At 35.8% G+C, this 13,543-nt stretch overlaps 1 protein-coding gene across 1 annotated transcript in view; it reads right to left on the bottom strand.

The window, feature by feature from the left end:
- Positions 1 to 13,543, bottom strand: part of LOC114478434 (neural-cadherin) — a 159,028-nt gene that overhangs the window by 16,709 nt on the left and 128,776 nt on the right. Inside the window, 4 exon segments of the mRNA XM_074783833.1 lie at positions 3,381 to 3,529; positions 3,531 to 3,659; positions 8,952 to 9,190; positions 10,374 to 10,558. Of these exon segments, the coding sequence (XP_074639934.1) occupies positions 3,381 to 3,529; positions 3,531 to 3,659; positions 8,952 to 9,190; positions 10,374 to 10,558 (702 nt within the window).

Raw genomic sequence — 13,543 nt, 5'->3', positions numbered from 1 at the left:
GAGCAAATGATCTTTAATTTATTGATCTAGAAGACCTACACTATGTCTTTATCTGACAAAACATATTTAATCTCCAGGAGCTTTAACAATTTTAAGATATGAAATTTTTTTTTTTTTTAAATGAACGCTAATTAAAAAATCATTTAAAAACAAAACCAAAAAACAGACCTTAACCCTAACCTTAAGTTGTTGCTAAATGTGCCTAAAGTCTGTTGACACACTATAATACTAATTTCAGATTAAATGATAAAAGTCTCCATTTTCCCATCAGGATTTAGATATACTTTTATTCTTTATGAATAACACACACGTTTATTAAATAAAATTAGGATTGCACTAGGAATTGTAATCTTTGAGTTTTGGGGGCGGGCTCTTTCTCAAGCTTTAAATGTGATAAAACTTGACATTATCAACACATTCATTCATTTACACATGATGGCTGCTGGGATAGAGCTGCCATTGGGAGCACACTTAGGGTTCAGCGTCCTACGTGGTCCAGTAGGAGTAAAGTTAGCAGTAGATCAGATGACATTAAGTTGACTCAGCATGGGGACCTTCTCTTCTCTGGTGAATATCTCTTTTATCTTCACTCCCTATACCTTTAAATGTCAACGTTAAATGTCATTCATTGTTACCGTCTTTCGGTTGCTTTCTCCTCTTTCTCTCTCTGGACCTTCATGAAGATATAAAAGGCAATGGAACAAAGTGATCTTGATCAGTTCATATAGTGATTTATTCTGATGAATTACTTCCACTTCTCAAGCCTTTTTTTCACTTAAGCTAGCTCTTGTAAATTGGTGTTTTTTTATGATTTCAATTGTCTTTTTTTCCTCCATATCAAACCCCAAGAGATGATGGTCGTATTTGAGGTTCATATGGAAAAACTAAACTGAACATTTTAATAACAAAAAGGCTTTTCCTTATTGTAATTGTTGAGAAACAACATATGATGATGAAGATTAAATCAGTGGTTCTCAAACTATTTTGGCTTAAGTACCCCCCCCTTATGTCCGACTACTACGTTTTGCTAAAAAAAATTATGCAAAAAACTACTATATTTTTTAACACGTGGAACGAAAACAGGACTTTGTGCCCTCCTGACTAGATTTATTTCTATAGTTTTTTATCATTTTCGCTCATCTCCTCCATCTTCAGTTAATGTTCTAATCAAGATCATATTGTTTGTTTGTATTATTTAAATTTTTCTTAGTGTTTTGTGATGAGGGTATTTTTATGTAGTTTGGAGGTTTCTTTGTTATTTTTGTGTAGTTGTACTTGTGTATTTGTCTCTCCATTTTATGCGTCTTTGTTCTTGTATTGTTTGTTGCTGGTAATAGTGAGTATTTTATCTCTTAGTGGTGTGTGTTTTTGGTGTTTTTTTTTAGTATTTAGTCTATTTTTTCTCTTATTTTGTGTGTTTTCATTGTCGTTTTGTAAGTTGCTGGCAATATTCAGTGTGATTATCATTTTTAACTAAAATAAACATTATAAACCCATATTTTTACTGCTTTCATTTGTAACTTTCCTCTCTCTCAAGTACCACCCCTGTAGTGCCATCGCGTACCCCTAGGGTACACGTTACCCCCATTTGAGAACAATTTTAAAAGGCAATAAAATGATTATGGGACCATGGTACGACATTTGTTTCAGCACAAGATTTTCTAATAAACCAATTGAAACATTTGGAGTACAATTGTAAAAACAGCGAACGCCAAAGAACACAAAAGTCAGTTAAATCAGTGGCTGAAATGATAAATCAAGTATACGAACCATTAGATTAATGTGACAAATCAAAGTCAGTAAAAAAAAAAAAACGGAGCTTTTTAGAGTGGCGTCACTCCAAGAAAAAAATCTCCCGCTTTCCTAATTAAATCTTTGAAATGTCGGAGTGAAATCGTCTCGACTTAATCAGTGAACAAATGGGAAAAAACTCTGACGGCGTCAGACGTAACAGTTTGAATGTGAAGACGAGCAGCAGATTTCTAATCAGAGCTGGCAGGTAATCTATGGAAACCAAGAGCTGCTGCTGTGACAAAAGCATCAAAATGACAGAGAAAACTTTTCTCATTAAAAAACATTTTTCTTGTAGTTCAAGTGTTACAGTATTCACTGAAATCTGGAAAGTGGCAACCAGAGGGCAAACCATCACACAAGCCAAACTATAGAAACGTTGTATTATAGATACAGTATGTAACCTGATCACATCCTCTTTTAAAGTGCAAAATAAATGTATGTAATGCAAAAAAAAAAAAAAATCGATTTGGCAACATATCGTAATATTTCACCGTACAATTATCGTATTGATCCAAAAAATGTCAGAATCAATTTTTTAATCATGTTTAAAGAAAAAAAAAACCTAATTGCGCTAACATATGCATAGGCCATAAAGCCCGGTCTACTAGTGTCAGTAAACAACATCAGACCTGTTAAAACTAACTCATTCCTCAATGCATTTTAGCACTTTATTTTCATAAAACATACTTTTATAAATGTACTGTGGTTCCTTTTTTTCTTCTTCTTTTTTTTAAAGGAATTTAAGAAATTAACAGAATCACAATCTGTCGGTAGAAGCAAAGGTTCAAACTGTTTTTTTTTAATACAATGGAAATTGACAGTTTGATCAACATTAAGTTATCATTTACTTGTTCTCGCAAGTTTAAAAACAAAAAAAATGAAATAAATTGAATTACAAACCATTTTGTACTTGTAAAAGTAAAATTTTGTAGTTATTGATATTGCGATACATTGTGATGTATATCATATTGTCTAGTATTGGGATATATCGTATGGCAATGCACTCCCTCATGTAAGGTTGTGATTTTAATATTTTTGAGTGTAGCCAATGTTTACATATATAAACATCCTTTCCAATCTGACTGGACCAATTTTTAAATTTTGTATTTATATTTAGATAGTACACTTATTTTTTCCACAAGACAAAAAACAAAAACATTACAAAATAAAAGGAAACAATAACTTAAAAAAAACATACAAAATAACATAAACAAGGCCTGTGGTGTGTTCTTTTTCCCCTAATCTTTCTTGTTTTTATAAGCCAACCATTTCCCTCAGTTTTATCAAAACATTCTTTCTTAATCTTTAATTTGAAGGTAAATCTTTCCATCTCTAGAATATCATATAATCATCCATTATTTGAGATTCGGTCCTTTGGTTTTTCTTTCCAGCTGCTAGAATCTCTTCCTTTTTACATTGATCTTCATTTATTTAATTTTTATACAAAAAATCTTGTCTTATATCAAAATTAAAGTGACAGCTTCCTTGACACATCATAGTAATACATTTTCTTTCAACGTGTCCCATTGAACCTAATCATACAGCTTGTGTTTAATACGCGCTCACTGCTTCCTGCACGTACGTACCTGTATCCCAGGGGTCCATCATGGCAGGTGCCCCCGTTGAGGCAGGGGTTTGTGGGATAAGCAGAGCAGGCCTGATGGACGGCTTCCCGACCACTGCAGCCACACTGAGCCGTTGAAGACGCCGACAGTGACACTAGTGACGTGTTTGCCAGAGCTGAGAGCCACTGGGATGTGTCCGAATGACACTTTGGTGCTACAGCCTCCAGAGTCACTGCAGTCTGTGAATGGACAGTCATCCACGCCCACCTGAGATATGGACACGCCCACCACCGTCTCCAACTGCAGCGGACAAATCAAAAGAAAGTAGATGGATTAAAAGTAGACTAAATGTCTAATTTTCCTTAAATTAGCCACTTGAGCTAATAACAACAGTTGTTTTATGCAGCCGCCTGTGATTAAATTGTCTATCAGCAAAGAAACTTAATTATTAAATAGTGCTCTTAGTGCTAGAGGCTAAATAAAAATGTGCCACAAGTTAGATCCTTGGTTACCGTAAATAATTGATCAAGATAAAGGGCTTCTGAGAATGTTAATATTCATACGAGGAAAGTTTTTTGAGAGGTTGTCAGGTGATTTTTATATTTATTTTGTCGGTTTGTACATTTTTGTTGTCCTTTTATGTAATTTTCTGTGTTTTTGGAGTCATGTTGTATATTTCTGTCATCCTTTTGAGTATTTTTTTCTAATTCTGTGTATATTTGGAGTAATTTTGAATATTTTCTCTATTTTTATTTATTTATTTTTGTATTTTTGTGTCATCTGCTACCCTGTTACGTAATTTTCTGTGTTTTTGGAGTCATTTTGTATCTTTATGTCATCCTTTTGTGTATTTTTACTGTAATTTTGTGTATTTTTGGAGTCATTTTGAATATTTTCTCTAATTTTCTTTGGTCATTTTGTACCGTTCTGGGGTTGTTTTTGTAATTTTTTGTCATCCTTTTATGTGTTTTTTGAGTCATGTTGTATATTTTTATGGAACATTTGTGTATTATCTTTTTATGTATTTTTCTATAATTATGAAGGGGTTTTTTTGGAGTATTTTTGTGTATCTTTTCCTCGTTTTGGGTATTTCTCTGTATTTGTGTATGTTCATAAAATGGGCCACCAGTTGTCTGTGTGTGTGTTAAGAATGACAGTGAAGTCTCTTTTTAACATTTAAACAAGCTATACTTCATTTAAACGAACAGATATGAACCTGCTGTTGATAGAATGAACCAGTTAGAATTTCTTTCTTTCTTTCATTCATTAATGGAGAAGAGGTGGGAGTTCATAAGTGACACTTGTTCCCACTCCTTTTTGAATATATTGCTATTTAGCTTTTCTTCCTATGAAACACTATTTGTTATACACACAAAAATAAAAGCCTCCATACAGTTGTTGACAGTCACTCTGAGACACACTTTGTGTAATTTCACGGGGTTAAACCTGGATTGAGTGCCTTAACAAGTGTTTCAATTCAACTTGTGACTGTGTCGGAGAGTTTATAGAATAGTTTGTTGGCACACAACAAATGTGAACTGAAATAATTTGAGGTGAGTTCAGTGTTTGACTGATGCAGTTGTTGATCTGCATCAATGACTTCAACACTTCATCTTTTTATATAAACGCTTTGGAGTTCCTCTGTCATTTTCTAAGTACATGTGCTGTCATTTGTTTACTGTTTCTCAGCTTGTCATCTTGACTCTTTCTCTTTTTGTTTTGGTGGGGAAGAGATTTTCATCCCTTGGGGTTTTTTGTCTCTTTCCAAATGTGCGTTATTATATTTTTTGGAGGTTAGTCATGAAACAGATTGACTTCTGCTCTCAGCTCTGTTGAGGAAAACTGGTTATTACGTGTTTTTACTTAAGATTTTAAAAATAATTATCTTTCTTCTGCAGTGCAGGTGCTGTAGGGGGCTGAAGTCGAAAAGACATGATTAAAATTGAAATTTTGCGAGTCAATTTGAATTTTTTTCTTTTGAGTTTAAAGTCAAAAAGACAAGATGAAAGAGATTTGAATTTCTTAGCAAACGTTCAACTTTATTGTTGAAATTAAAATTTTTATCTCGACACTTTCAATTTTATTCTTGACATTTTGACTTTATTCTTAATTTGCCCAAAATGATTTTCTCCATCAAAATTGGCTTTAATCCACTTCTGTACAGGTGGAGCATCACTAAGTATGGGCAGCTTTTATTTCAGCGAGGCCACTAAAATGTTATTTTCTGATTGGAGGGCCATCAATTGTCTTTTTTTTGTAATCTGTCATTTTGCATATATTTTTGTAGTAGTTTTGTATGTTTTTAAGTAGTTTTTATGTATTTGTCTGTTATATGTGTAGTTCTGTTGTCATTTTGGGGGTTTTTGATGTAATTTTGTGAAGTTTTGTTTTTTTTTTTTTTAAGTAATTTTGTTAATTTGTTAGGTCAATTTAACTTAAAAGCTCAGCTTTGTTATCACCATTAGGCCCAGACCTCCTCCACCTCTGAAGTCAACAATTAGTTCTGTTGTCAGCAAAAAGTTGTGACACGCGACTGCTAAGTTATTCAAGCCATTGCTACATTTTTTAATCTGTATTCAAATGTGGCACGTGTGTTGTTTTGTTCCCCGTTTAATCATCGGCTTTATTCATTTATTTTTCAGTGTTATGATTTCTTTCTGTCTTATCAATCAAACATCGGCTTAGGGACGGATGAGGGATTTGTAATTATTCCATTAGTCCAATACAATAACTATGTATAACCCGTGTACACATGCATGTGTTTGACTTGTGCGCCTACACACAGTTCACCAACCCATCCTCGCCGTACACACATTAGCAGCTGTTCATCTGCTTTTAATGTGTATGGAATATGCATATGATGTTTACAGGGAAAATGAATGAGCTGGTGTGTTTCACAAGTATGTCCACATGTTTGTAAAAATGTTTGTGTGTGTAGCTGCATGAAATGAAAATGTAGCATTAAACTGACGATAATGTCCACGATAATGTCACGATCTTTTTCTTTTTTTTGAGCGTTTCCCTTGATTCTTCAATTAAATTTCCTTTTTTCAAATCATTTTCTTGTGTCCGCCAATCACTGAGGTTCTAAAGTGTCCCTGTTGAGTGAGATGAACTAATAGGTAAACTGTGGGATATTTTAGTTTCTTTACGCTGGTTGATAAAATACAGACACAATTTTATTTACATTGTCGGAAAAGTTTTGCGCATCGCATTGTGGGATATGGAGTCCGTAAACAGATGTGCAGTAGGGATGTAACGATTAATCGTAAGGCAGTTAAAAATCAATTCATAGGTATCACGGTTGATATCGATTTTCTGAAAATTGAATCGCAAGTACTTTTTTTTAACCAGCACAGGGCAAGTGTACAAGTGTAGGCGCGGGCGGGGTCTGCTAATTACTTTCTGTCTGGCCGCCTTCTACTCTCTAAATATGTTTATAAATGATTCATTACCCCTTAGCACCGAAAGAATATCTGTAATATTACTTGAATATCTGTAAAAGTCACGTTTTTCTATTAGCTCTGTCTGCTAGCATAGCTTCTCTTCTTTCACTGCAAGAATTTCTGCATGGCAAACCGACCACTGTGTTAACAGCGCCCTCTGCTGGTCCAAACAAATATGACGTTTAATCAGTGTAATCACGTTTTTTTTTTTTAAAGTCCAATTGTTTAAGGCACAAAATACATTTTCAGTTGCACTTTCTAAAAGAAAAAGAACTATTATGCAGTTTTGCATTGTTTATTATAGAACCAGATTTAACTTAATAGGCTTCATTTCATTTCTATTATTCCTTTATTTATTTCATTCAAGATTTATTTTAGTTAAATTGCATGTTTTGATAGTTTATCAAGGGATTCTTTTGACCAATGAAAATATAAAAGGGAAAATAATACAATATTTCTAGTTTTATAGACATTCAATTTCGGCAGGATTCGGATCTTTCGGTTTTAAACCCAAAAATAAACATTTTCCATTATTTTGTCACAACTTTCAGTCTTTGCCCAAAGTGACTTCCCAATAAAGTTCTGGTGCTTTCAGAGTTTTTTGTTCCGGCAAAGACAAGAAATCACGATAAGAATGAAGTAAAAACACTTGGCATCCATCCATCACAAGGGTTCTCAACTGGTCTCACCCTAGGACCCACATTTTGCCACGATCAAAAATGAAATTTTTTAGAATTCAACAACCAAAATAGCTGTTGAAAACACACATATATAAACTTCTTTTAAAACTAAACATAAATTAACATGAATTTCGCAGCATGCCTGTAAAAGGAAATGTTTTCTTTTCAAAATAAAGGACAAGTCCATCATCAGAGACATTTAGTATTTAATTATTTTTGACCAAGCTGTCCGCGGACCCACCCAGTACAGGTCCGTGACCCACCTTTTGGGTCTGACCCACAGTTGAGAATCACTGGCCTATCAGACTCCACATCCCTCACGGCGATGCGCAAAACTTTCCAAAAATGTCAATAAATGAAGTCAAAACTAAGACTAAAACGATTAATGCTTTTGTGATAATATTGCAGTGTAATAAAGACATTTTCTAACTGCAAAAGCTGCAAACTGACAGGTCATGTGATCTGGGACAGATGACCTCTAAAAGATAATCACATATTAAATTTTAATCGCAATATTGAGGGCTAAAATCACAATTACATTATTTTTCTAAATCGTTCAGCGTTAGGTGAAAACTAACTTCCAGCATAAATGTCAACCTTTTCACATCTTTATGCGAGCGGAAAATGTTTAAAATTGTCCTGGACCAGCTTCAAGCTAAAAATCAAATATCCCCTTTTCAAAATAAAAGCATCTCTTCTTGTCTCTCCATTAGTTTTTCAACGCTTTTGTAAATAATGCTCTTGTTTTGAAGTTAACCGGAAGTTTCGTCAGCTAGCACAATGACGGGTCTCTGAAAATCTCCAAAATGTCGGAATGTAATATGTTTCTGTGATGTTTTATGGATCAAATGTCCACATGTGATATTCTACTTGGTCACTTTCTCACTTAAAATGTTTCCAGAACTTTCAAAGGTGGAGAATCAACAGAAATTAGCTCTCAGTGTTGATTCAGGTTTCTGTCGTTGTAGGTTTGAAGCACATCTTGGGAACGCTCATCATCGTAATCATATTTTATAGTATATAGTAGACATTATAGACTAATTGAGTGTGTAATACATTAGTGTGCCATTTTGAACACAGCTTATGTCTGTATCTGATTAAAAAACACTTGAAATTGTACACATAAGGCTGACATTACGCTGTCATTAGCAGGGAATAAGGTGTCGTTTGCAAAATGATGACAACCTTTGAGCTATGTTGGCCCTTTTTGGATGTTAGGCGGAGGGATCTAGTGCGGTTAGCTAGGGGCCTAAGTGTTAGGATTAGGGCTAAGGATTAGGATAAGGTAAGGATCGGGGTGTTAGAGTAAGGAAGGGTTAGGGTAATGAACAACACTTAATGACAGCTTATTCATGCTATGACAGTGTAACTTCATAATAATGACAGCGTAACGTATAAAACTTCAACCAAATGTTTCATCTTCCACTGCTGTAAATATGAAATGGTGGTGATTTTAGTCTACTTACCTTTGCTTTGTTTGCTGCTACGTAGCCGTACAGTTTTTCAGCCTTGTAATACGGAGAACCATGTGCAGCAAACCAGACTTTGATGGCCTTTTGGTCCCGGAGGCTGGCATCACCCACAGAGAAGATCTGGACGTTCCCCGGCTGAGTTTGTAGGATTTCAGCCAACGTTTGGCTCAGATGTTGAAAAGGACTCAGTTCTTCCCCGGAGCGACTGCTGAGAAACTTCTCCACAGTCAGGTCTGGAAAAAGATCAGGAGGGTTCACACATTTAATACTTGCTCTGTCAACAAAAACAAAAGTAAGCTGTGAAGAGATAAAGATGTAACGCTGCACGTGGGATGATAACATAAAAGGAAGATGGTAATTGGAGGAGACGAGAAAACAGCTGAAAATAAAGAAGAAAGCACAGAGATTGGTGGAGAAAAAGAAAAGACCTGACAAGGAAAGACAGAAAAAAGGCTTTTCCCATCAAGCCTTTGTGTTTGGTGGAGCTCACAGGAACTGACAGTGGTGAAACTGGGACCCAGCGGCAGACTGGGATGAGCAGCAACGTGTTCCATCAATTACAGTAACCATAGCAACCACTGAGGGTGTGCACTTAGTCTCATCTCATTGTGTTTTTACCAGTAAATGAAGAGCTGCTCCAGTTTTATGCAGAAGTGAAAGTAACAGATTACGAGTACTCACGTTACTGTAATTGAGTTGCTTTTATGGGTACTTGTACTCTTTGAGTGTATTTCTAAATCAGTCATTTGACTTGTCCATTTTACAATTTCCTTTGTCCCATTTTTGTCCCATTTTCCAAAAGTTCTGACACTTTTATTAGACTTTAGCTACTTTTGTGCCAATAAATATCCCTTTTTCCTCTGTTTTTTGTCCATTTTTGCAAATTCTTTTTTACACTTTTATCCAGTTTTTGTCTTTTCTTTATTTTTTTTCTTGGCCAATTTTCATCTCAATAAGCTACCTTTGGCCCAATAAATACCACTTGTTTCCTTTTTTCCTACACTTTGCCTCTTTTTGTTCCACGTTCTTGCCCCTTTTTAACTATTGTTTGCCACATTTTGCCCATTTAAGCTCCCCTTTGTCGTTACATACCACCTAGTTCCTCTTTTTTGCCCTTTTTTGGCCACTTTTGACTGCTTTTGGCTCATTTCAGTCACTTTTTCCTCTTTTCATGCCAAGTTTTTGCCATTTTTTATTTTTAGCTACCTGTTACCATGCCTGCCTCTCACTCGCTTGTCAAAAAACAAATACGTAGCGGCCCACTTCGAGTCGACAGGCCAGTCCACCCCTGCTTGTACTTGAGTATTTTATGTATGACTTATTTGTACTTGAGTACAATTTCAATCAAGTAACAGTACTTGTACTTGAGTAGGATGTATCAGTACTCTTTATAGCTTTGGTCACTGTGGGACTCACTGGTCAGGCGGAGGGACGCGGCGTGTTTCAAGGCGTCCTGTGGCAAATCGGTGACATCCACCTGAGCAGTGGAGGTGACGTCGGGCCACGTTTGGTCCGACACGCGCACCTGCAGCTGGTAGGAGCCGGGAGGCGTTCCCTCTCTGATGCTCAGCTGACCTGAGCTCTGGTTCAAAGTGAACAACCTGAGAGAAGGAAAAGAAAGAAGCTGATTAGTTACCAGTGGAGCAGCTGGATCGAATAGAGCAGGGGTTCCCAGACATTTAGCATTCAGGGACCCCTTATGGACCAGATTTAATCTCAAATTGGCCACAGATTATAGGCGGTAGAAAGAGCATAATTATCATTAATGTGCCCTAGTTTGCACTTTTACATATAATAGTATTTAAAGTATGTAAGGCACCAACAATATCCAAGCAATACGTGACAGATGTTAGTCCCTGCAGGATATTACATTTCTTTGATTTTGTGACCAATTTATTTTTTCATTTGGGGAAATCTGGTGGAAAATTAGAGTACTTACAAACAATTGGACATTCAAAATGACTGCCATCATGTGATATAAGCGTGGGAAAACTGTGAACCCAGGGAAAAATTGTGCAGCTTCATTGAATTTGAGTAATCGGAGGTAATGAGATATCTATAACTGAATTATTAGGTGATTTTACACAATGAGTCGTGTTTTTCCTTTCATTTTTCCTTTCTCTTGCAGGCCAAATTGAGAGCTTTAAAGGGCCGGATTTGGCCCCCGAGCCTTGAGTTTGACACAGTGCCTTCGGGGAAAACACCTTTCAAGGACCCCCTCATATGCATACTACCAATCAGATGCAATAATCTGCCATTTGTACCTGTAAATACCACTGGAATAATCTATATATATATTTTTAAATGTTTCTACTTAAGATATTTGTAGTTTAGTAATGAACTTAAAGAAAACATGTATAAAATATAAAATGTGTTTAATGTGTTGCCAATAAATACATAAAATTTGGAAAAAAATGTAAGTAGGCTAATTTTTTTGTTGTTGCATGATTGTATAGCCATTTAGAACAGTCACCAAATTGTGATATGGCTAGGGTTAGGCACAGAGTATTGAGTATCGATTGAAACGAGGAATCAGAATCGGAACTGGAATCGTTAAAATTTAAACTATATATATATATATATATAAATTTCATATACTGTACATGTAAAGTATGTTTGTGTTATTGGTGCATTTTTATAATGATACAACCTGAATAATAGCTTTTTTTTTCATCATTTCACGGACCGCCAAGGTACGGCTTGACGACCAGTGACCCCAGTTCGAGAACGACTGGACTAGGGATCATGGACTGAATGAAGATGGATTAATGGATGAAGAATAATTGTGAATATTTGTGCTATAGCTTGTATCTCAGGCAGGTGAAATTCTAGGTCTGTGTGTGGATCAAGCTGCCAAAGCATCCATTTGGCTCCAGGAAAAATAATGAGGAGGGAAACGTCTGTATTTAATGTTTTTATACCTATAGGATATCCAAAATGATTTAAATACAGTGCAAGTGTTATACTCAAGTGTTAAAACTAGGGCACAAAATACTAAATTTTTCTGCCCCATTTCCAGCTACAGTGACAGGTGATAAACACTATATTCAGCCTCTGCAGAAGAATTTACATCATGGAGGTTTATAAATGTTTTTTTTTAACACATGCATAATGTTAATTCACCTCCTTTAAAGACAGACAGTTTGCAAGCATTAGACTTTCTACTCTAGTAGAGGCTAAACTAAGATATTTTCTCGTCTTTACGTAGCGTGCTGCTTATGTTCTACCTCCAGCTTCTTCACCTCACTTAATTATTTTGCTCTCCTTGTTGTTCCCCCGGGGCTGTAGCTTTTCTATATGTAAATACCTTTCAACCTGAACCTGATGCACGCTGTGAACAAACTCCTATCTGCAGGACATGAAGTTGAGATGTGTCGCTGCAGGACCATCTATGGTAATTCCTCCTCTGCCGCTTCCTTTGTTCTCTGCCTCTTCATGTCGTCTTGCGTCGCCTCTCCTTAGAGGAATCTCGTTAGAAGGAAAATGCGGCAGCGAGTGCAATCAGGCCCTCCTTTCACAGAGTCCGCGTGAAGCCTCGGCTTCATCAAACAAAATGAGCGCGCCCTCACAGCGCTTCACTGGGAATTTTCAATACCTCTGTTTATGAAGTATTAATGTCATTGTTCCTGACGAGTCAGATCAGATTTTTTTATCCACCTTCTCTTTCTGATCTTGTGTTCTTTCCATCTTTATCACTTTTTCTTGGCTTCTTCCTGAAACTACGTCGCACACTGCCAATCTATTATTATTTTTTTGCATTTATCTGTCTTCCTTTCACTTAAGATCTGCCATTTCCAACCTTCTTTTAATGAATCTCTTGCCATGCGTCACATGAGAAAGGACACAAGGAGGGATACCTCTCTTGTCCTCTAACATGTCTGTTCTTCACTGCAAACTTTTCTCCAAATTAACTGACTGTACTTTCAACTGGAGTGTGTACATCTACACTTGAAATACAGTAAATGGCAACAGAAACATTTCACACTTATTTGGAAACCTTCACTGAAACTCAACCAAAATAGTTGCCATGTTTTTTCTATCAGATTACCAGACTTAACTCATCATGGAATCTTTTTTATTGCTCCAAACAATCATATTTTAGTTAACATAAGAATGGGAAAATAGCAACTAGTAACCAACGTTAAACTTGATAAAGTGTTCTTGAAACCTTTTCAGTGAGAATATGTTTAGCTGCGCCGATTTGTTACTGTATGTTCTCCTCATGTAATCCTCTGTTTTCTACCTGGTGCTCTGGTTATCTCTCATGGCCTAATGTGTGCTAGGTTCAGCTAAAATACATTTACAGGAAGTCAGTGATTTCAAAGTTTTTCTGATTTTCTGCGCTCGCCTTATAGGAATAAAACATTTTCAGGTCTACATATTTTTTAATTGGGTAAAGAAAAGTAACCTTTATTAAAAAACTCAAATTTGTGCTTATTTTTCAAAAATATTAATAAAAACAACATAAAATGTGCAATCTAATATTTTAGAACTGTAATAATAAAGTTCTTTGAGTGCAATTGAAAACAATGTTCATGCTCAATGTTCAGTATGGCTGTTCTAGTGCCACCCCAGTTTGAGAATCA

The sequence above is a fragment of the Gouania willdenowi genome, chromosome 16 (assembly GCF_900634775.1).
Source record: "Gouania willdenowi chromosome 16, fGouWil2.1, whole genome shotgun sequence".
In the NCBI taxonomy this organism is placed as follows: domain Eukaryota; kingdom Metazoa; phylum Chordata; class Actinopteri; order Blenniiformes; family Gobiesocidae; genus Gouania; species Gouania willdenowi.
This window is presented reverse-complemented; position numbering and strand designations above follow the sequence as displayed.